The sequence below is a fragment of the Terrapene carolina genome, unplaced genomic scaffold (assembly GCF_002925995.2).
Source record: "Terrapene carolina triunguis isolate 2854851 unplaced genomic scaffold, T_m_triunguis-2.0 Scaffold35022, whole genome shotgun sequence".
NCBI classification, from domain to species: Eukaryota; Metazoa; Chordata; order Testudines; family Emydidae; genus Terrapene; species Terrapene triunguis.
Genome location: NW_020699373.1, coordinates 13,317,083 through 13,339,376, shown reverse-complemented (window position 1 = coordinate 13,339,376; position 22,294 = coordinate 13,317,083). Strand labels below are relative to the sequence as shown.

The 22,294-nt window shown below is 45.5% G+C and overlaps 1 protein-coding gene across 1 annotated transcript in view; it reads left to right on the top strand.

The window, feature by feature from the left end:
- LOC112117649 (SH2 domain-containing adapter protein B) overlaps positions 1-22,294 on the top strand; it is a 136,702-nt gene that overhangs the window by 84,146 nt on the left and 30,262 nt on the right. Inside the window, exons 4-5 of the mRNA XM_024215686.3 lie at positions 15,410-15,581; positions 21,311-21,430. Coding sequence (XP_024071454.1) covers positions 15,410-15,581; positions 21,311-21,430 — 292 coding nt within the window. The remainder of the gene's footprint in view (positions 1-15,409; positions 15,582-21,310; positions 21,431-22,294) is intronic.

Below are 22,294 nucleotides of genomic sequence, written 5' to 3'. Positions count from 1 at the left end.
TGTGCACATGAGTAACTTGCATAGCTTGGTCTTAAATTCACCCCCTTGCACTATTCCATTAGCCCACCTCAAAACTCACCATTCGCGAAAACTTTGTATCCAGACAGTCACTTCTGTACGTCCATCTCCAGTGCTCCAGGCTTGATGTCCACCTAGAGCCAGTGGCGATATTCTGCTTCAGACAGGCAAACTGCCTCCGTCTCACCGCTCGCAGGGTGTGGGGTGGGCCAGAATGATGTTTTAATCCACTATTCTGAGGTCTCTTGAGCCTCCACATCCAAAAGGAAAGGTGGTAGAGGGTCTGAGTCAGGGAGCAATTAACGCTTGAAGATCTGACTCATTTAAGGAAGCTCTGACTGTTCTGGAGTAAGGTGAGTTTCCAGCACCTGTTTGAATACCGTAATACCGGCGATAGCGTTGCTAATTCTCTAGAATAATATATAGCCACAGAAATCCTATGTTTTCTGTTGAGATTAAATGGACACAGTGGAGCTGGACTAGGAATTGGGGGGCTGACAAGTTAGTGATTTTTTTCATGGCTGTACGTACTGTGGTGGGAATTATCAGGTGACTCTGTTACTTAGTCATTCATGTGTTTTCTTCATGCAGTCTTTGAATAAATGCTGTGTGTTTTGTGATGCTGTTTCTTTTGGGGAGAACTGTTGCAAACATGAAGAATTTCTGCTCTTTGCTTTAATCCCGCTAATTAGTGCCCATTCCTGAGGCAGAGCGGCTCCTTGAGGACTTGCCATTGGCGCTGGGGCTGAGATTTCTGAGAAGGGGGCTTGCCTGCTCGCTGTTTGTGACCACCTCTCTTTGAGAAGCGGGGTGAAAAAAAAACCTCTTCCCCATCAGTGACTTTTCCTCCAATGGGAAACGCTCCCGCAAAGCACCAATCTCTGCTCAGCAGAACGGCAACAATATTCTAGCTTAGGGTAGGAGTTGAAATATGCAGTGAGAAAACGATTGTTCTGCTATTTGACCAAGCTGACAGCAGAATATGGAGCAGGAGGAGATGATATTGAGCTAAATTTGTTAATACACCTCTACCTCGATATAACGCGACCCGATATAACACGAATTCGGATATAACGCAGTAAAGCAGCGCTCCGGGGGGGCGGGGCTGTGCACTCCGGCGGATCAAAGCAAGTTCGATATAATGCGGTTTCACCTATAACGCGGTAAGATTTTTTGGCTCCCGAGGACAGCGTTATATCTGGGTAGAGGTGTAGTTGCTTTAATGTATGAAAAGAGAGAACCACTTCTCGCACATCTCATACATAAACAAATAGGATTTTTTAAAGCAAAGGAGGCGCGAGAAGCATTTGTTCCCTCTTTGTGTGACTGTGTACAATTCGCCATTTTAGTCACGTGATCCTTGCATCAGCCATTTGGAAAGACTGGTTAGCAGATCAAACCCTAGTACGCGCACATGCGTCTCCGTCCTCTCATCCTTTCTAGAGGTGAAATTTCTCACTTAGCCCCGTGGTCATGACCTGTCCCAAAGGTTTTCTAAAATGGAACCGAAAATGCACCAAGAGACGTGGTGCTTCGCCCTATGGAGCATTTGAAATATTGGCATCTGGCGTATCTGTTTATCTGTGGAGGTGTCCCCCACAGCCAGGGTCTTTGAATCCTTCCATAGGATTCAGTGCATCACCACTGTGTAGCTTCTGCTCAGCCCTCGGGGTTGGGGGAGAGCTCCTGATGACTCTCTTCTTTTCAGGCCATCACGAAGTAGGCAGTGAATGAAGGAGATGGGCAGTGCGCTCACTGAGCTAACACAGGAGCTGCTTATCTTCACCGGCAAAGGACTTTCCCCTCGTTATTTCCCAGCCCAATATTGTCCAACCTGTCAAAGGCACTGCTGGCCCCCACTGGGGTTTTAAACCAGGACAAGCCTGAAGTTCAAAGAAGGGTTTTTGGATGGCCACTTGGAGTCCCCTTTATACGTGCCTGGAAAGAGCCTGTCGGGGGCCCTACAGACTGCCCGGCAGGTCAGTTTTTGTAAGTGTAGTTATGTGAGTTATGTACTCACAGGTCAGATTGCGCTAGGCACGGCAGTGGCAGGAGTGTAGGAGTGACAGCAGCTCTGCCAAACCAGAGACCACGATTGACTAGCGTACGCTGTGTGTCAGCTCTTTAAAGTGTAGTTTTTATCTGTATCGTGTATGATAGTCACGCTGGGATTGCGCTTCGGCTCTGCGCGCTCTCTTCCTAGAGCAGGTCTAGGAGCTGAAAAATGTAAACGTTAGTGTGGAAATGATTGTGACGGGTTGGATCACAGAAACCCCCTTGGGAGCTGCCACCCGATGTGCCAAGACTACCCCTGCTTCTGTTTTCCCTGCCAGCTCAGGACTCCAGCACCCCGTCTTGCTGAATTAGACACTCCAGTCCACTTCAGCACAGACCCAGGGTCTGAATTACTTGTCCCAAAGCTACAAGTTTACCCAAAAACAGCTCACAGGAGTGTGCTTGTCTTTAGCACTCAGATGCCCAACTCCCAATGGGGTCTAAACCCAGATAAATCCGTTTTACCCTGCATAAAGCTTATGCAGGGCAAACTCATAAATTGTTCGCCCTCTATAACACTGATAGAGAGATATGCACAGCTGTTTGCTCCCCCAAGTATTAATACATACTCTGAGTAAATTGCTAAATAAAAAGTGATTTTATTAAATACAGACAGTAGGATTTAAGTGGTTCCAAGTAGTAACAGACAGAACAAAGTAAGTCACAAGCAAAATAAAATAAAATGCGCAAATCTATGCCTAATCAAACTAAATACAGATAATCTCACCCTCAGAGATGCTTCAGTAAGTTTTTCTCAGACTGGACACCTTCCAGGCCTGGGCACAATTCTTTCCCCTGGTACAGCTTTTGTTCCAGCTTAGGTGTTATCTAGGGGCTTCTCCATGATGGCTCCTCTCCTTCTCTCTGTTCTCTTCCACCCCTTTATATATCTTTTGCATAAGGCGGGAATCCTTTGTCCCTCTGGGTTTCCACCCCCCCTCACTGGAAAAGCACCAGGTTAAAGATGGATTCCAGTTCAGGTGACATGATCACATGTCACTGCAAGACTTCATTACTCACTTGCCAGCACACACATATACAGGAAGACTCAAAGGTAAATACAGCCATCTGCAGACAATGGGAGTCATCAAGATTCCAAACCATCCTTAATGGCCCACACTCTACATAATTACAATAGGCCCTCAGAGTTATGTTTTATATTTCTAGTTTTAGATACAAGAGTGGTACATTGATACAAATCAGATTATCATACTCAGTAGATTATAAGCTTTGTAATGATACCTTACAAGAGACCTTTTGCATGAAGCATATCCCAGTTACATTATATCACTTATTACCGTATTTTCTCTAAATCTATCCCAGTTACATTATATTGATTTATTATTATATTTTTATAAAACCATGTAGACTGCACAACGTCACAATGATGACTTGCTCTCTGGCTCTGTTAACACTTAAACGTACAAGTAAGTTTGCATTCAGCTTCCCTCTTTTGTGAAACTGTTGCACACGTGTGAATGCAAACTCACATGCTCAAGCCTTGGTGTTACCAGGGTGCAAGCGTCTCCATTTTTATTTCATGTTTGAATAACACACCAGTGACCAAGGAAAACTTGATTCAGCTTCCCAAAACAAAATCCCCTCTGAGCTGGGAACAGTCCTGAGAGAGGGAAGACCAAAGAGTTCTACTTTGGGAAAGCTTTCGAAGAACCTAACAATGGGAGTTCATCAAGAAAGTTCCTTGTTAATCAGATGCGTTGCTAGAGTAACACTGTACTAAGGCTCCAAAATAAACCTGGTCTTTGTAAGGGAATCTTGGCTTTATACGAACTGCTTAGTAAGAATACGTCGATGTAGCTTTCCAAATTAAGGGCAATATTCTGCCAGCGCTCCGGGGGTTAATGCTTCTGACCAGTTGTAGCTCCATTAGCTTCAGTTGCGCAGTACGTGGCAATAGGTGCTTTCAGGATCTAAACCTATAATTGGCATTCTCTGCAATCTGTGCTATTTCTATCGCGTTGTGAGGCTGCTCAGCGGTACGCTTGGTATGCTGACTCGCTCCTTTTCTTTTGGCATGTTGTTCGTTTGGCGGCTGGGCAGGAGGGTGTTGGGTTTGTGAATAGTCTCTCCGGTAACCTTGACCATCAGTGTAATTCCCTGGCTGGCTAGGCGAGTGCAGTCACTTGTTTAAATTCCCAGGATGCCATAAAAGATTAGGAGCATTTGGCTTTTGGTGAGTATCAGCAACAGAGAGCAGATCCGAAGGGTCTGATTTCACAGAGCTGCCGCCTGCGCTGCTTGTGAAGTGAAATGACACCGCATCTCAATAGGAACAGAAGGATGTTGTGGGTTTAATCAGCCTTACGGGCCACCTTGGCTGCAGTCAGCAGGGGTCTTGCATGTCCGCCATTTCCACGTCCGTTCCTACCAGACTGTAAAACTCGCACTCCAGTCGAGGTAATGAACGGCACGATCTGTCCAGACTTGCATCACCAGGTGGGTTCTGCAATGTGCTTGCTATTCACATTGCAGAGCCAGCCAGGGCGTGGAATGCAGTTCGACCCGAGAGAGCCATCCTCTGCTCTGCAGGAGGAGAAAGACCATTCAGCTGGGCACGAGTAAGGACTAGATTAATTGTAAAGAAGCAGCTGATAATCTCCCACATCACCTCCACCAAGTGTCTCAATCTTGGGGAAGTTTTTCTGTGGCTTAAGTACTTCAGTACCGTACCTTTCCCTAAAAAGATCATTACTGCCCCTCTTCTGTGTGTAACAGGATGTATGTCAGACGTCGTGGAGAAGCACATGGCATGAGCTGTCGTGCGCCATAGCATAGTGCCGTTTGGCTGTCTGGGATTGTCCGTGCCAGGTTAGGTGAGCAGACACCACCCTTCTGCCTCTTTGCCACCCTTCTGCCTCTTTGCCGCCTTTCTGTGTTTTGTTGTTTTTTCTATTATATGTTTTTTTCAAGCCTAATGACTGGCTGTAATGTACACCCTCAGTTGTAGCGTACACCCTCGGAAATGTGTGCGCATCTGTCTGTCTCGATCACACCCACACAAACACAAAGATGGCTTTAAAAAAACAAGCCGCTCCTACAATGCGTTAGTTAGAATCATAGAATATCAGGGTTGGAAGGGACCTCAGGAGATCATCTAGTCCAACCCCCTGCTCAAAGTAGGACCAATGCCCAGAAAGACTTTTACTCCAGATCCCTAATGGGCCCCCTCAAGGATTGAACTCACAACCCTGGGTTTAGCAGGCCAATGCTCAAACCACTGAGCTATCCCTCCCCCCTGTTCTTCTGTCGCATGGAGTGGGGAGGAGAGGAACTACTGTTTCCCCCTTGTTAGCATGGCTGTTGGAGAGCAAGCCGGGTTGTGTTCTGGTGCGTATGCTAGTAATAGAACTGTCAGAACAATTCGGATGGCAGGCTCTATCCCAAGGGTGAGATAAGAGGCATAAACCGCTCCTGATTTTTACAGGCCAGATTGTGTGTGGCTGGGGTGGGGTTGGGAATTTTGTAACTTGTCAATAGACTAATTTAGATCAGAGTCATTGAGAGCAAATAAATAAGTAGCCAGTGAGTTGCTTGGCTGTTTGTAGTGGCTTCTTCATTGTTCCGCTTTAAGGAATGTCCTGGACTAGGGCAAGCTTTTTATTAAGGGCCTGATCCAAAGCCCTTTTGAAATCTCTAGGAGTCTTTCCATTGACTTCAGTGGGTTGTGGCTTAGGCCCTGGTTTCATGGAACTCTACTTTGTTATTGGTTATTGGTATTGCAGTAGCACCTAGGGGCCCCGGGAATGGACCCATTTCTGCCAGGCGCTGTACGAACAAAGAACACACAGATGGGCCCTGCCCCAGGAGCTTACAGTCTCGTTCTAAGATAATATATGGATGAAACTATCAAACGCAACAAACAGGCTTATGTAGAATCTACCAAATGGTTGTAATTTACAGTGTCTGCGTCAGCAGGTCTTTGGTTAGGCGGGACCTAGGTTCTGGTTTTCCTTTGCTTATGTTTTAAGCAGGCTGTTGTTCATGCTGGAGGATCAGAAGGGTTGTTTCCACTTGCCCTGATAAAACCTATGCAGGATTTTGTGATGCCAACAGAGTGGCCGGCTTCAGGGTCCTTGCTGGGATCCGGACTCTCTGCCATGCGTTATTGAATGGCAGGTGTATTGGTTTATTGCACTGTAGGTGAGCGGTGGGCACATTTCCATAACAGACAGAGTAGGTGCTGCATTACTCACGAAGAGGTGTTAAAGATTAACTAGGAAAAAGGAGACAGCAAATCAGTGAGTTGTCGTGCAGCTTCCTGATGCTCTAGAGACTCATTGTTCTGTTGTTCCTCCTGTGCACATTGTGAGCAGTAAGGCTACGTCTAGACACTTCAAAGCGCTGCCGCGGGAGCGCTCCCACGGCAGCGCTTCGGAGTGTGAGTGTGGTCGCACGCGAGCGCAGGGAGCGAGCTCTCCCAGCACTCGTAGTAATCCACCTCCACGAGGGGAATAGCTCCGAGGGCTCCCAGCGCTCGGAGCCTGTCCACACTAGCGCTTTAAAGTGCTCAAACTTGCCGAGCTCCGGGGGGTGATTTTTCACCCCCCCGAGCCAGCAAGTTAGAGCGCTATAAAGTGTAAGTGTGGACAAGCCCTCAGTTAGTTCCAAGCAGTTACCCAGACATAGCCCCTCAGTGCGGGAGTGGCAGGGAGTTGGAGCAATATTGCCCCACTGAGCTTGTGCGTCAGTTCACCCAACGCAGTCAGCACCCATGGGGCTTGATCCACCCTGCTGGTGCAAAAGGCGAGTGGTGTTCGCACCACAGACCCCACCCTTAGGGGTCCGGCTGGGTGGAGAGGGCAGTTCTAATTCTCATTTGGAGTCTCTCCTCAGTGCTCCTGGAGGGCCAGGCCTCAGCATATTGCCCAGCCACTCCGGCCAGGCCTGCTCTTGGGTCCGTGCTGGCCTGCTGTGGGCCTCTGGTGGAGAAAGTGCTCCAGGTGCTTGGAACTGCAGCAGCCCCTCTCTTGGCAGACTTGACCCGCTGGAGCCCCGTGCCCTGGGTTACACCAGTGGCCGTTAATCCAGGGGTGAGCGAGGACTGGAGTAGAGAGGAGTTGGCTGAGCGAGGATCACCAGGGTGACACGTTTCCGTGCGTCAGCGTTCATTTAGCTAGGAGACTTTGGATGAAATTCTGCAGGGCAACGCAGGCGCTTAGCAGAGGTGAAAGCTAAGTAGCAAAATCCCATGGACGTAGATTTTTAAGGCCAAATGGAATCCTCCGCTCTGACCTTCCGCCTTACCCAAGCCATAGGCAGGGCTGGACATGCTCCTCTGCCTGTGTGGTGTGCTGTCTGTGCTAAAGTCCTTTCTAAAGAAAGGAAATGCTATGCTGGTGTGTAAAACATGGTGTAAGTGTCAAGTAAATGACAGATGCATTTACATAACCAACGTTTAAAGATGGGATTCTTTTGGGACATGTATCACTTTCCAGCTTTTCTGTAATACTTGTGCAACGTAGTGCACACGGTTCTCATTTTACGTTAAAGTTCTTATCATTCCTCACATAGTAGTTTGGTCATTTTCCAACCATAAAGAATAATATCAGTTATTGTGAGCTTCCCACACAAGGGTGGTGTTTGTGTGCTGCCCAAACACTGTTTTTCTTTGAGGCCGTATGTGAAATGTTAAAACAGAGACTTCATTGTTTGTCCAACGCTGAGAATGCAAATCAAATACTTACTGTGTGAGTGTACAGTACCGCACCACTTCCATGTAAAGCGAGATCACACCTGAGTACACTTGGACAAACTGAAACCTTTTTGAACTAGGAGTACAAAATACGTAGAAAATACAATATCCCTGGCTTTATTCAAAAATAATCTTGAGTTTACGTGTGTTTGTGCACGTGTGTGTGTCAAACTAGACAATGCTCTTTATATTCTATGCATATAGTATAAGATCAATGAGTTATATTTGACCAAAACAATAAATAGTTGGTCTCCTTAACATATTACCTCTTTCCCCTTAGGTCTCTCACACAACTCATGGGGAGTCTGGTTCTTCAGTAATAATGAAGCTTTTAATGCACTCTTTGGTGCTCTCTGATATTGTATTTACTGTTTGAATGTTGAATTAATTTTTTTTTAAAAAAACACAGCTTTTGTTTTGCACCAATTATTTCTTTGTTCTGGAATGTGTTAGATTAAGATTAATTTTTAATTTGCTGCATGTGGCTGTAATTAATTCCGTCATTACTGTTTGGTTTTATGATTTGTCTAAATGTAAATATTCTTTTAAGGGATTACAACAGTTATCTTTTATGAAGATCCACTAAATTAAAAATATTGCCAGTTTAAAATTACATCCTACAAAAAGAAATTTAATTAAAATGTATTACGATACATTTGAATCTTTTGTTGGTTCCTATCAGCACTTTTATAGTGTTCTGAATGGGAGTTCTTTGATTTAGGTGAATGAGATTTCTGTAATTATACTTGTCAGTCACTGCCACTTGCTGTCTTTAAAATATAGGGTTATGATTATTTGTTGCAAGTGAATGTGTCAGTATTGTCATTGAGCGTAGCTTCAAGCTGTTGTCTAACACGGTTTCATGATATTGTACCACGTTCAATTTCTGTGAAGAATAAATGTTTATATAGGTGAACTATAAACAGGAGCTCTCAACTGTAACTCTGTAGGGTTGTCCCATAGGGTGACTGTTCTATTCACTACATTGGGCTAGAAAATCTCCTTCAAGCACTCACTCACAGAGGTAAGCCCAGAAGGGGCATTGTGATCATCTGCTTAGACTGTTGCTCTTGGGGGCTGGGGCCCATCCTTTTGTTCTGCACTGGTACAGCACCCAGCACTGTTGGGTCCCGGTCCATGTTTGGGGCTTCAAGGCTCTATGTTCGTATCAGTAATACGAATAGTCTGCCCTCCTGCACAACGCAGGCCATAGGACTCGCCCGAATGAATTCCGGTTTGAACTAGAGCACTTTCTGAATTACCGAAGCCTGCCCGGTTGTTGAATGGTACGTGGGATTTTGTTTCATGTTAAGAGTGGCTAGTTTCCTAAGAGGTAAATAGAGCCTTGCACTGATCAGGGCTGCCCAGAGGGGGGGGGGGCAAGTGGGGCAATTTGCCCCGGGCCCCGCAGGGGCCCCCATGAGACTATAGTATTCTATAGTATTGCAACTTTTTTTTATGGAAGGGGCCCCCAAAATTGCTTTGCCCCGGGCCCACTGAATCCTCTGGGCGGCCCTGGCACTGATTAGTACTCAAAGTGCAGGCTTTGGGCCTGATCCAGCTGCTGTCGCACAAGTGCCATTGGAGTCCAGGCAGGTCTTGCAGGAATCCTCATTTCTAGGCCTCCCGATTTTGACTAATCCTCCAAAACCAAGCTGCAAATGCTCCAGTGGTGTGAACTCGGTAAATGCTGGGCCTTCCTGGTAGATGGTTTTGATCTGTGGAGTAATTGAGATTTGGAAAACAAAAGAAGAACCGCAAGAAATGCAGAGAATTATCACCCACTCAATTACTGCTCAAGAAAACATTTGATCCTGCAGATAGATTTACACCTGAAATGGTATGGGCAGAGTCTGCTCTCTAGATTCACTGATGGGAGAAGACACAATCTACAACTGTCAGAAATCTCTTCCTGTAGCCAGAGATTTGCCAGCCCGAAGGAGTGTCGGGTTGGCTGGTGTTTGTGCTGCACTTAGCAGCCAACTCTGGTTGAGGACCAGTGTGCCCCATAGCACAGCCCCCAAGGTTGCCTCATGGAATCTTCCAGGAGCAGGTGCTTCTGTCACGGAGAATAGGTCCATCAATGGCTAGTAGCCAGGATGGGCAGGGATGCAACCCCATGTTCTGGGTGTCTCTAGCCTGTGACTGCCAGATGCTAGGACTGGACAACAGAGGGGAGGGATAGCTCAGTGGTTTGAGCATTGGCCTGCTAAACCCAGGGTTGTGAGTTCAATCCTTGAGGGGACCATTTAGGGAACTGGGGTAAAAAAACTGTCTGGGGATTTGTCCTGCTTTGAGCAGGGGGTTGGACTAGATGACCTCCTGAGGTCCCTTCCAACCCTGATATTCTGTGACAGGGGATGGATCACTCAATTATTGCCTGTTCCGTTCATTCCCTCTGGGGCACCTGGCATTGGCCACTGTTGACAGACAAGGTACTGGGTAGATGGACCTTTGGTCTGACCCAGTGTGGCCATTCTGAGTCAATGTCCCATCGAGTCCTTACAGAGCCAGCCTGGGCAGGGTGTGGTTAGAATGCTCAGGGGATCATGATGGCAATGGAGCTGCTGCGTAATAACGTATTACTCCTGTGTGTCGCCCGGGTTAGTGGATGTTGTCAGTCTGAACGTATTGGGTTAGTTTAATAGGGGGCTGTCAGGAAAAGCAAGCAGAAAGGAAACTGACTCCGAATGAGCCACCCCACAGCAAACGCCCGAGGGACCGTTGCCTCTGAGGAGTCTGGCTGGACCTGCTGCTGAGTCCGGGGAGCTGGTGTGAACAATCAGGGCCCAATGCCTGGGACCTGAGCAGAACAAAGGAACTCGATCTAGGCTGTGAGGATCTCTCTCTCCTTCCCTCCCAAAGGTCGTTAGGTAGCTGTTCAGGGAAAGCAGGCTCCTGCTGGGGTCTGAGGGAAGCTAAGCCTGTGTAGGCTACCATCAGGGCCTGGTCAGATGGACACATGTGCAGGCTGCATGTAGTTTAAAATCCTTCCCGCTAATGCTTTGCTTCTACTGCTGAATAAGCAATATGTTGGTTTAAGGCAGCTGGCTGGTCACTCTATTCACAGCTGGTCACAGACTCCCTCCCACAGGGAAGAACCATAGGTTCAGAAGCCAGTTGGACCTGCCGGATAAGCATAGTTGACCTGCAGGGCACTGTAGCCTCGACCAGAGTGGAGAATTGCAACCCTCCCCCCGTCCCCATCTACAGGAGAGGGGAAAGCGTGAGCCTCAATACCTGAGGGTGTGCTCAGACAAACCAGAGAGGCGACAGGTGCAACTAGCCTGGAACAGTGACTTGCAAATTATTTTTTAAAAATCTATTTCTGCCCTTTTATTGCTGCTCTATGCAGCACAAAGAACGCTCAGGTGAGTTTTCTTATCGTAAAAGTGTCAGCAACAGGACGGGCTGAAACGTTCAAAACGTCGTCAACATTTTGAAATTTGAAAACGGAGCCAGGTGTGTGTTAAAGGAAATATTTGGTTTACTAGCCCGATACTCCATAAAACTGCAAAAAGGTTTCAGGCTCAACTTGTCTTCCCAGGCAGCTCACTTTAAACTGACCTCTGTCCTCTCCCTTCTATTGGTGAAGGAGAGGGGAGAAAGAGCTACTAGGAAGCAAAACCACCCAGCCTCCTCTCTTGTTCTCTACCCCAGCAGAGACGAGGGAGGAAATATTTTGAAATAATCAAAATGTTTCACTTCTAACATTTTTAATGAACTTGAGTCCAAGCTCCGAGGCTCCTGGCTCAGTCACCGGTCCTGCGCCCCATCAGCCTTAGCAGAAAGCGAGGAGCCGAGAAGCCTAACAAGCCATCGTTAACCTGATTTTTATAGGGCTGATTTATTATAGGCTCGCCAGTGATCTGACCAGAAGATACTTAGGTTTTTGTCCCAAAACAGGCTACAGAATGAGAGAATGTAAAGCGTTCAATCATTTGTCTGGACCCTCGGGGTGTATGGCAAGGACATTCACACTGAGGACAAAGCCAGGCTTTCGAGATTTTTATGAAAATAAAGGAAAGAGTTAACACCCCAAACCACAGAGCCACGAAGAAGTAGTACAGTACTATAGACCCTTGTGGGTGGGTCGGTGGAATAGCTCAGTGGTTTGAGCATTGGCCTGCTAAACTCAGGGTTGTGAGTTCAATCCTTGAGGGGGCCATTTAGGGAAATCTGTCTGGGGATTGGTCCTGCTTTGAGCAGGGGGTTGGACTAGATGACCTCCTGAGGTCCCTTCCAACCCTGATATTCTATGATCATCCCTTTACAAAGCCACTTAAACTAGTATACTCACACCCTTCCTTGGGGCCTGGTCGTGGGAGACAAAGTACCAGCCCAATGAGTGCGATGGTCCAGGATCCTCCACTCTTGAGATGGTGGAGATCAGGATCGGGTGTTTAGTCGTTAAACTGTATTGCAAAAGCTAAGCTGATAGCCAAAACAAGAGAGGCCTTAAGGGTAAAGAAAAGGAAAAAGAATCCTCTCCGCATGGTGATTTGCCCTCTTATAGGCTCCTGACACTATACTGAGTATTCATATCCGTGCCCAAACTTCCATGCACAAATCTTTTTTTCCTCATCCAGATAAATCGTTGGATTACACTTACTCTATAGGTTAGAATATTCTTACGTATTAATAACGCATCCATTCCTATTAATACCAATTATCTCATTCTCGAAACGGTTACCTTTGGCCTGAGCCGTTACTTCCATGTTCTCGCCGCGTACCCTCACCCGTATAGCACCGCAGGACTGGCTGGATTGCTAGAACACTGCAAAGTGCTGTCACGCCCCAGAAATGCTGCAGTTGTCTCCAGGAACTTACTTTTTTCAGACTTCCCTTCTGTGGCAACCTTTTTGAAATTTCTACTTTTTGTTCCAAAATGGAAGGCTCTCCCTCCCACCCCCCTCCAAATTTCCTGCAGAACAGAAATTCAGACTTTCAACCAGCTGTAGCTCGGAAGCTTGTACTGCCTCTACACACACAGACACACGTTGTCCAGGTGCCCGAATCAGATGCCTAAGGCCACCAGCCAGAAACAGAATATGCAAGTGCCTCTGGAATTTAAACAGGAGATTTTTGCACAAGGAATGTATATAGACACTGATTTTAAATACCGTATTGCTATAACAATATTACTGTTTAGTGGTAGGTTATCTCTTTTTGGCTAGAATAAATAAAATATTTATTTTAAGGATATTTCTCGTTGGCTGGAGGCATAAAACTTGTTCATTATCATTCACAGAGTCCCAGTAGAGAGATGATGTCCATTTTACAGCAGCTTAGTGTGTTTGTTTCTTTCCTAGTGGAAATAATAACTGATTATGTGTTGGCTGTTTGTGGCACACGCTATTTCATCTTCTTTTGGAGAGTAACTCATTCTGCAGTAACTACGCTAAATTTGCCAGTGCGAGAAGGAAATAGGTTATGTATGAATATGTTTGACCCACTTCTGCCCCTAATTTATAATGCCGAGGTAGAGGGGCACTTGGGAATTGATCTTACAACTGATAAGATAAACCTTTTAAAATTGCAAATTAAGTAAAAAAAAAAAAATGTTGTTTCCCTTTTCCCACATTCATTGTTTCGTTAAGTGCAATCTTTTGAGATTTGCATAACGCCTAGGACACTTTGGCTAGCGCCCCTGAGCATGTAATATGTAAATAGTTTGGATCAGATCAGCAATTGTGATTCGTACCAAATATACGTCTGGCATGCTATGTATCCTAGTAAGCTGAATTCTGGCTGTGCTGGGTCATGCTGATTCCTGTCCTGTCAATTAAATGGTGACTCAGCTGGTCATCCAGGCTGGCTTTAACAAAGTGTCATGGATGCAAAGCTGCAGGGTGTGTACAAACCATTCCAAACTCTCCATGTTAGTCACTGCAAACTTATGCCATGGTAATACCATTGCCCTGGAGCACTAGGTGGGTTTTTAGCATCTGGCACCGACCAAGCATGTCCAGGAACATTCTTGATATGACTGTTTCCCTATGGTTGCTGTCGAACTTCTCAGCAGGTAACCACTGATCTTAATTTACGATCGTTGCCCTATTCCAAACCCTTGGAAAGACTGGTTTGTGTTGCACTGGGTCCACAGATCTGCTGAGAATCAATAATTCATGATCTTCAGCAGAGAAAGAAAAATCCTCTTCCAGAGGTGAGCGGGCAGCTCTCTGGCAAACATGGGGCTCTGACATCAATTTCTATTGCACGTGAGGTGTGCTTTTTAATTAAGCTTTTTAACCCATTTTGTTACCAGGAGAAAATCAAAAATGTGAGCTGAATGTAAACCAGTGCAGTGCGGCCATCCTGAATCTGCAGCCAGGCAGCTCCAGTGCCTCTGCTGCTGCTCAACCTGTTGTCCGGCAACAGCAGCATGTGCCTGTCAAGACTGGACAGTTTTGCAGCTGCTATTCAGAAAGCTGTCGGCGGCAGTGAAACGTGACAGCTTCATGCTGCTGCTGCTGTTTGAGAAATCTCTCCGGAGCAGCAGAGTCAGCACTCCCATTTTTTATGGGGAAGATGACCCAGGAAAGATGACCCAGGAACTTAGAGCAGGGAATGTAGATATTAAAACCTCTGTGACCACATCTGTGCCTTCTTCCTTGGAGGACCACAGCTATCAATACGTGGGGTTGGATAAAAATAATGACACTGTGATGGTCCCTAAAACTCTTAAGTATAGTTTTTATGAGCACTTATTTCAGTGTGTTTTCTGTTACTGATGTTGCAATGCCATGAGAAATCACAGGCTTCCAGAACTGACACTCTGCTTTGGCGGGACCACCACGTGAGAGACGGGCAAATGACGTTTTTAGTTTTGTCACTCATTTTACCCCATTATTTCAAGACACAAGCGTCTTGCCCAGTGATTCTCAAACTTTTGTACTGGTGACCTCTTTCACACAGCAAGTCTCTGAGTGCGACCCCCCCCCTTATAAATTAAAAACACTTTTTTTATATATTTAACACCATTATAAATGCTGGAGGCAAAGCGGGGTTTGGGGTGGAGGCTGACAGCTCGCGACCCCCCATGTAATAACCTCGCGACCCCTTGAGGGGTCCCAAACCCCTGGTCTTCCCAAACACTGCCTGGCTGCATTTTTAAATTATTGCTCATCAGTCAGTGCATTTGAAGTATTCATGTAACTATGTACTGTCCGGGTTTTCGCCTGGATCATTGTCCAAGCAATTCCATATACCTTCAGAGGAACTGGGTTCTTGCATCTTCTCTGACCTGATTTATGTTTGAATCACATCCCTAAAACAAGCGAAAATAAGTCTCTTCAGTATAATGCAAATTGCTCCACACTGAGCAGTTAAATGTGATGGAGATGCAAGTCAGATGTTGAAAACAAGCACTGTTGATGGTTGTCTAACAACTGGACTAAGTTATCTGATGCAGTATTTTAGGACTGTAATGTGAACTATCAGGCTCCATGTTACGTTAAGCATCTTGGGTAAACCACTAAATCCCATGTCAGAGACGCATATTTATCCTCATTCTAAAGCATAAAGCCCTCTAAAATGCTGCAGTTCTGGTCATCATTGTTAGAATTCTTTTGTCAGTAGATTCTGAAAAGGTAACTGTTGTCTCTTACAAATCTCTTGCAGCCCAGTTTAACGGGAATGAGAAAAGGCAATCTTCTCCTTCACCTTCAAGTGACAGGCGTCGACAGCTCCGAGCGCCAGGAGGTGGCTTCAAACCCATCAAGCATGGCAGCCCGGAATTCTGTGGGATCCTGGGAGAGAGAGTAGATCCAACTGTGCCACTGGAAAAACAAATGTGAGTTCACATGGAAAACGCTGTGTGTGCACAGCTCTGTATCTGCCTGAGTGAGTGGCAGGCGGCTGGAAGGGAATGAGGCCTGTTAACATTCCGGTCTTGTTGTCCCCTGTACTTCCCGGTGTTTCATGCTGTTACAAACCCCTAAGCATGCACACAAGGAACAAGGGAGGGTGTGAGAATGTCACCACCCTGAGGGTTATCTCTAATTGTTGTACAGTGTGTAAATATTATGCTGATAGGTGCCGGGGGGGAAACAATAGAAGTCTGTCTGAATGATGCTCAAGAGCTGTAATCATCATGATCTGTGTGAATTGTAAGTGGCTCATTTTTGTGTTTAAATTTTTATCTGTGTCGATCACATTTATTCTTATATTTCAAGCCTATCAAAGCCCTGCTTTAAAGTCTCTCTAATTGAAGATCTTGTTTATATAGAAAGTAGTCATACTGTTTCAGATATTCATCCCTTTCCACCTATCGGTGAGAACAGTTTCTGGGTTCACCTGGCTGGACCTGTTACAAAACCAGTATAAGGAGAGATCATCAGAACAAGGGTAATAATCAGCTCTGGGTTTATTGGCTCCACACCTGCTCCTAGGGCAGTCTGGGAAGAGTCTCCAGAACATATGTCTGTCTCTCTCTCCTCTATGGGGGTGCCTCTTGGGTTCCCTGTGCTTCCATGTCACCCAGCGGATGACTGAGCAGAGCTGCGTGTGTGGTTACAAGTGGTAATGTGATCTGGTACCAGACCTATTGCTGCAGATACAGCTTAGCCAAGTGGCAGCACATTCTGCAAGTGGGGTTTGCACCTCAAGTTCTCCAATGGGCAATATTCTCATCCACACAGTCATGCTACCCCTTTGGCATCGCCCAAAGCTTTCAAGCAGCTACGCATTGAAAATGCAGAAATCTCTAATCTAGGAAACTGCAACTGTCAAGGGTCAGGCAACACCTCTACTATACACCTGGCTTTTACAGGACTATAACGTTGGCTATAAAAACTCACTCTGGGATTTAAGTGGTTTTAGCCAAGAAACTACCATCAATTTCATACGACAAAGTTTGATTAGAATCAGTTGAGTCGTTTGGACTCTTTAAAGAATACGAAGTTTAGTAGGGTGGGGATGGTAGTATAACTCAGAACATTTGGTGGGCGAATAAAACAGGACATGAATGAGGTCAAGATTTAGTGGATAATTTGAAATGCAACAACTATGTTAAAATAGAAAGTAAAAACCAGAGTTCTGGCTGTACTTCTGTCTTCAATTCATCGGGTGATGTTCAGATATTTACACCAGACTCTTGGTTCATCAACTTGACATGAAATCCAAGATTGAATCCGCGCAAAGGAGCAGCTTCTGACTTTGGGAATACAGTAGCACCTTGCTAATTTGCACCAGTAACTGGGAGACCCTTTGCAACTTTCTGGACTTTGTGAATGGGCAAATGTAAAGGTCTGAAGCTGTGAGGTGTCGAGAAACCTCAGTTCCCATAACTGCATCTCCAGGGTCAAGCCTGAAATGAACAAATTATTTTTAAAAAGCAACAGTAACGTATCACAAAATAGGTGAGCAGGTAGTTCATTTTTAAAAACTATGCTGCAGTACATCTTGAAATATGAGCGTAAATGATTGGTTTAAATTAAGTCTTAGTAATATGACACCTTTCTGCAGCATCTGCTACTAAATCTTTGCTGAGAAGCAGAGAGAGACAGGGTTTGTGTGTGTGTGTGTGTGTGTGCAGATTATAAAGTGAGTGGATTAGTGCAGGGTATGTTGGCAAGACACAAATGTCAGCTCCAGCTAAGCATCAGGAAATTACTTTTAGATGCCTGGTGTTAAGGGAAAAACAAACCTCTAAGCACATGTACCTGGCAAGTCAGAGACCTGAAGAAGTTGAGTGGAACTGCTCCACTTCCCCCATATACAAGGCAAAAAATGAGACCATGAAGATGACGATGTCTCTTCTGTACTTCCTGCCTCTCACTGGAGATGAGATCTTCCTTCCACCCCTCGCCCCTGTAAATAAGGTCCTTTGCAGCTACTCTAGTCCTCCAGTGCCCAGCTCAGAACTGTGAGTAATGTAATGCTGCATAGTAGGTGAGCTGCAATACATGAGCCTGACAGGATGAGTAAGGGCTGGTCTACACTGGGGGGGGGGGGGAAATCGATCTAAGATACGCAACTTCAGCTATGAGAATAGCGTAGCTGAAGTTGACGTATCTTAGATCTATTTACCTCCCATCCTCACGGCGTGGGATCGACGGCTGCGGCTCCCCCGTTGACTCTGCTTCCGCCTCTCGCCTTGGTGGAGTTCCGGAGTCGACGGGGAGCGCGTTTGGGGATCGATTTATCGTGTCTAGACGAGACGCGATAAATCGATCCCTGATAGATCGATTACTACCCGCCGATCCGGCGGATAGTGAAGACGTACCCTAAGTGATGCAACTACCTGGTCTTCAGTGGCGTTATAGCTGCTTACACCAGAGCTGAATTTGGCCCTCACTCTAAGGGCGTGTCTACATATGGTGGTGGTCCCCGATTAACTCCATGGCTGGATGCTGTTATTCCAGAACTAGAGTTTCTTGATCCTGTTTAGCTAATAGCCATTTAGCTAAGTTAATCAGGAACAACACCATGTGTAGACAAGCAGATTCAATTGTGCAAAGTGAAAAGACCGCATTAAGGGCCTGGTCTACTGCACATTGCAATCAACGGGACTATCTGTAGTCACTTCACTGGGAGCTGGAACAGGCCCTGCTTGGGTAGAAATACATGATCACATTTGAATGATGCGTACAAGTTTTTAGTGCAGGGGTTGGCAACCGTTCAGAAGTGGTGTGCCCAGTCTTCATTTATTCACTCTAATTTAAGGTTTCGCGTGCCAGTAATACATTTTTAATGTTTTTAGAAGGTCTCTTTCTATAAATCTATAATATATAACTAAACTATTGTATGTAAAGTAAATAAGGTTTTTAAAATGTTTAAGAAGCTTCATTTAAAATTAAATTAAAATGCAGAGCCCCCTGGACCGGTGGCCAGGACCAGGGTAATGTGAGTGCCACTGAAAATCAGCTCGCGTGCCGCCTTTGGCACGCGTGCCATAGGTTGCCTACCCCTCTTTTAGTGTTTTGCCATACATTTTTGCTGGGTCTTTTATTAGCATCCTTATGGGACCTGGACCTCTAGAGCTTCTTCTGTTTTACATGTTTATGCAAGCATGTTTGCTGAGGCTATTTCACTGCTTGTTGGCCATGTTGTTGGCAGCTGAGTCTTGACCTGTGTGTGTGTGTGTGTGTGTGTGTGTGTGTGTGAGAGAGAGAGAGAGAGAGACATTTGAACAATAGACAGCCCCAGTGCAAACAAAATAAACCTATCTGTTGAGATTCTAACTCTGCTTAAGGACACACTGCCATGCTAAAGTCTGTAGTTGGCTTTGGAAATCGCTGCAGTATTGGGTGTCTAGTTTATATGGCTATGCTATGCAAAGTAATACACTCCTATATACCAGTAAAGAGTCACTGACTCCCCAAGCCACGTTAGCAATATTTATCTCTGATACAGAAATGTAATCGCCATCAGCCGTTACCCCATGTCTCCTCAGGCTGCTGTTTTCGCCCATCACATTTTAAAGCCCAAATTCCGAGTTGCAACCCACACGTGAAGCAGTAGCACAAGTATTGCTCACTTGTGCACACACTCTGCCTTGCACACTCACACACGTCTAATGCAGCTGCCCCGGGCCGGGAGGCATGCATTAAGCCCTATGGGTGTAGCTGAAGTGTGTTGCTTTCAATCTCAGGTTAATGGGCATTTCCCTGTTGTTGGTTTAGATGTTTTGTTTTTGAGGATTATTAATTTTTTTTTGCACGAATGGCAATGATATATTTTTTCAGATCACCCTTCTCAATTCTATTGTTCTGTCGCTTTGTGAAATCCGATCATTTTAGTGTTTTCTTCCGTGCTCAGATCACTTCTTCCATTTGATAACGCTTCTTTCAGTTTGGTTCTCAGAACCCTATCAGGATAACCTCTAAAATTCTTACTAAGAAATCTCCCCTACCTGTAAATATCTGATGGAAAAAGCCTTGTCAGCTAATTTTCTTACTCATTTCTCAATACTTCTCGTGCCTTCATTTCACAGTTAGTAGAGAGCAGAATAAAGACCCTCAAGAGCCTATGTCCTAATCCCTCCATCGGTTGAGATATTCCATTTCTGGTGGAGACTCTGGATGTAACAAGAGAGGGTGACGTGATGAATATTTAATACTAGCACCGAGCTTTGTTTAGGGCCTTGCACCAGATTTCGCGAGCAGGATTTTCCATAGGGCTAACGTTACCCCACAGATGTTGAGGAGCGTAATGGATTGTCCTCCAGGGAATCTCTCTGGCAATGCCTTTGTTCAGTGGTAGTGAGTGCAGCGCCCTTCTCAGAGGAAGTTATTGGGGAAGTAAATTTAAAACAAATAAAAGGAAATGCTTTTCCACACAGCATGCAGCAATTCATGGCGTTCAAGGCCAGTAATATTTGTGGTTATGCTTGCTAAGGGTGGGGTGGGGGTGGGTCAAATTTTCTGCATCGGGGTGTCAGCTGCGCACTGCAGGAGTAAGGAAGAGATTCTCCCCATGCATGTACATCATTGCACCACTGACCAGGCATATCATGTGTCTGGCGCAAGGTGTGAGGTCTGTTTTCCTCTAATGCCTTAGCTCGTGCATTATGGGACTAGTACAACCTGATCCTGTATGGCAAATCCTAGGGAAACCAAGCCTCCACAACCTTTAATTTGCAGACATGCTTGCAGATGAGGAAGGGCTAATTTCTCCCTCCCCTCCTTCATGATGTAATTGACGAGCTTTCAGAATGCCTGACCCCTTCATCTCTCCTTAAAGGAACTAGCCCAGTAGACTTATCCAGGGGGTTAAATAAAAACATTCTACATTGTTCACAGGTGTATTTAGAAAGAGTGCCTTTGGTTTAGCCGTTCTGTTAAGGAAACAGGCACACACCTATTTCTCATTTCTCTTATTCTTTCATGCTTTCTCATATTTCATATATAGCATTTCTCATATATAGCAATCCTGATGTTCCCTTTTTGTTCCATTTTTATCCCCCAGTTAGATTTATACAATTGGATCATTTCAATTATTTAAATTACAGATACACTCCCTTCTGTGGGAGGCAGGAAGCCTGTGTGGGTTGGAGACCAGAGATTTTCACAGTTCTCTCCTATCATATGATTATGGCAGATATACCATTGTTTTCTAACAATGTCCTCAGATTGTTACCAAACATTGCATGGGAAGGTTCATATAGACTCTACTAGTATATACATCCTGATTTACATTTCAGCCTTCTGTGACACTCCTGTGCAAGCGTCATCTTAAATTGTAACTTGCAGTGTTGTTTTGGCCAGCTTGATCCCAGGACATTGGAGAGATGGGGTGTGTGAGGTAACATCTTCTGTTGGTGAGAGAGACCAGTTTTCAAGCTGACACCGAACTCTGTCCTTTTCACCAACAGAAGCTGGTCCAATAAAAGATATTACTTCACTCCCCCTGTCTCTCTCAAATTGTAATGACAGCCTTCTAGAACGTAACCAATGTATTTTATTGGAGTGATCCTCAAGCTGTTAACCACTGATTCAAATTAAAGCACTTATGTAGCTAAATGTTCTGTGAGTTGAATACTTGTTTACTGATGTCTTAATTGCTTTTCCTTTTTCCTAGATGGTATCATGGCGCAATCAGTCGGACAGATGCAGAAAACCTGTTACGGTTGTGTAAAGAATGTAGCTACCTTGTAAGGAATAGTCAAACAAGCAAGCATGACTATTCTCTTTCCTTAAAGTAAGTACAGTTCAGTAAAACACGATGGACAAAAACTTATAAACAAGGCTTCCTTTGGTGCAGTAGAATTCAGTCGCTTTTGTGGCGCGAGTAAGGCTGGATAATGTACCCAACGGAATTGTAGAATACGGATTGTCAGCTTGTGTTGCGTCTAGTGACAGTTCCTAGATTTGGCTTTGCACTTCTGGGGTGTTAAGGGATTTTTAATCTTTGCTTGGCGCGCTTTTAACAAAATACACTTGCTCTTTTCCAGCGTCTGATTAAAACATTCATGCTCTTTCTGCTTTGTTTCAGCTTTTTAATAGACACCCATTTCTTGCTTGTTTTCCTTTTTCACAAAGACTGTCTTTCTGGCTGGAAATGTACGGTTGGGGGAAGCTGGTGTGTAGGATGTAGTGCTATGAGTGAGAGATTGGAGGAGATTCGTAACAGTTAACGGGACACGGTCAAGGCCCATGGAACTCCAAAATTAAGTAATTGTCTTTGTTCTGGTCTCTTCCATACTTCCACTTAACAATTCTTCCCTTCCTGGCTTGGCTCACTCAGAGCATGCTCACGTTGTGCATATCAGCTCATCATAGGCTCACCTGGCTCGAGCGTTCATGCCACTGTTCCAGCAGCTAAGGAAATGCTGTCTTAGCCGAAGTCACAAACTAACCCTCTGTGCCTGTGTACGGCAGGAAGAAGCCCCTCCATGGGCTACTCCGACCTTGGGTCTGGGCACGCAGGCGTAAGGAGGGTTATTTACACCCTCCCTGGAACGGGTGCGGTAGGAAACGGGTCTGTGTAAAGGACTGTGCCTCTGTTGGAGGATACGTCAGCACTGCAGTGAGACCCCCGCGGCTGGCCTGTGCCAGCTGACTC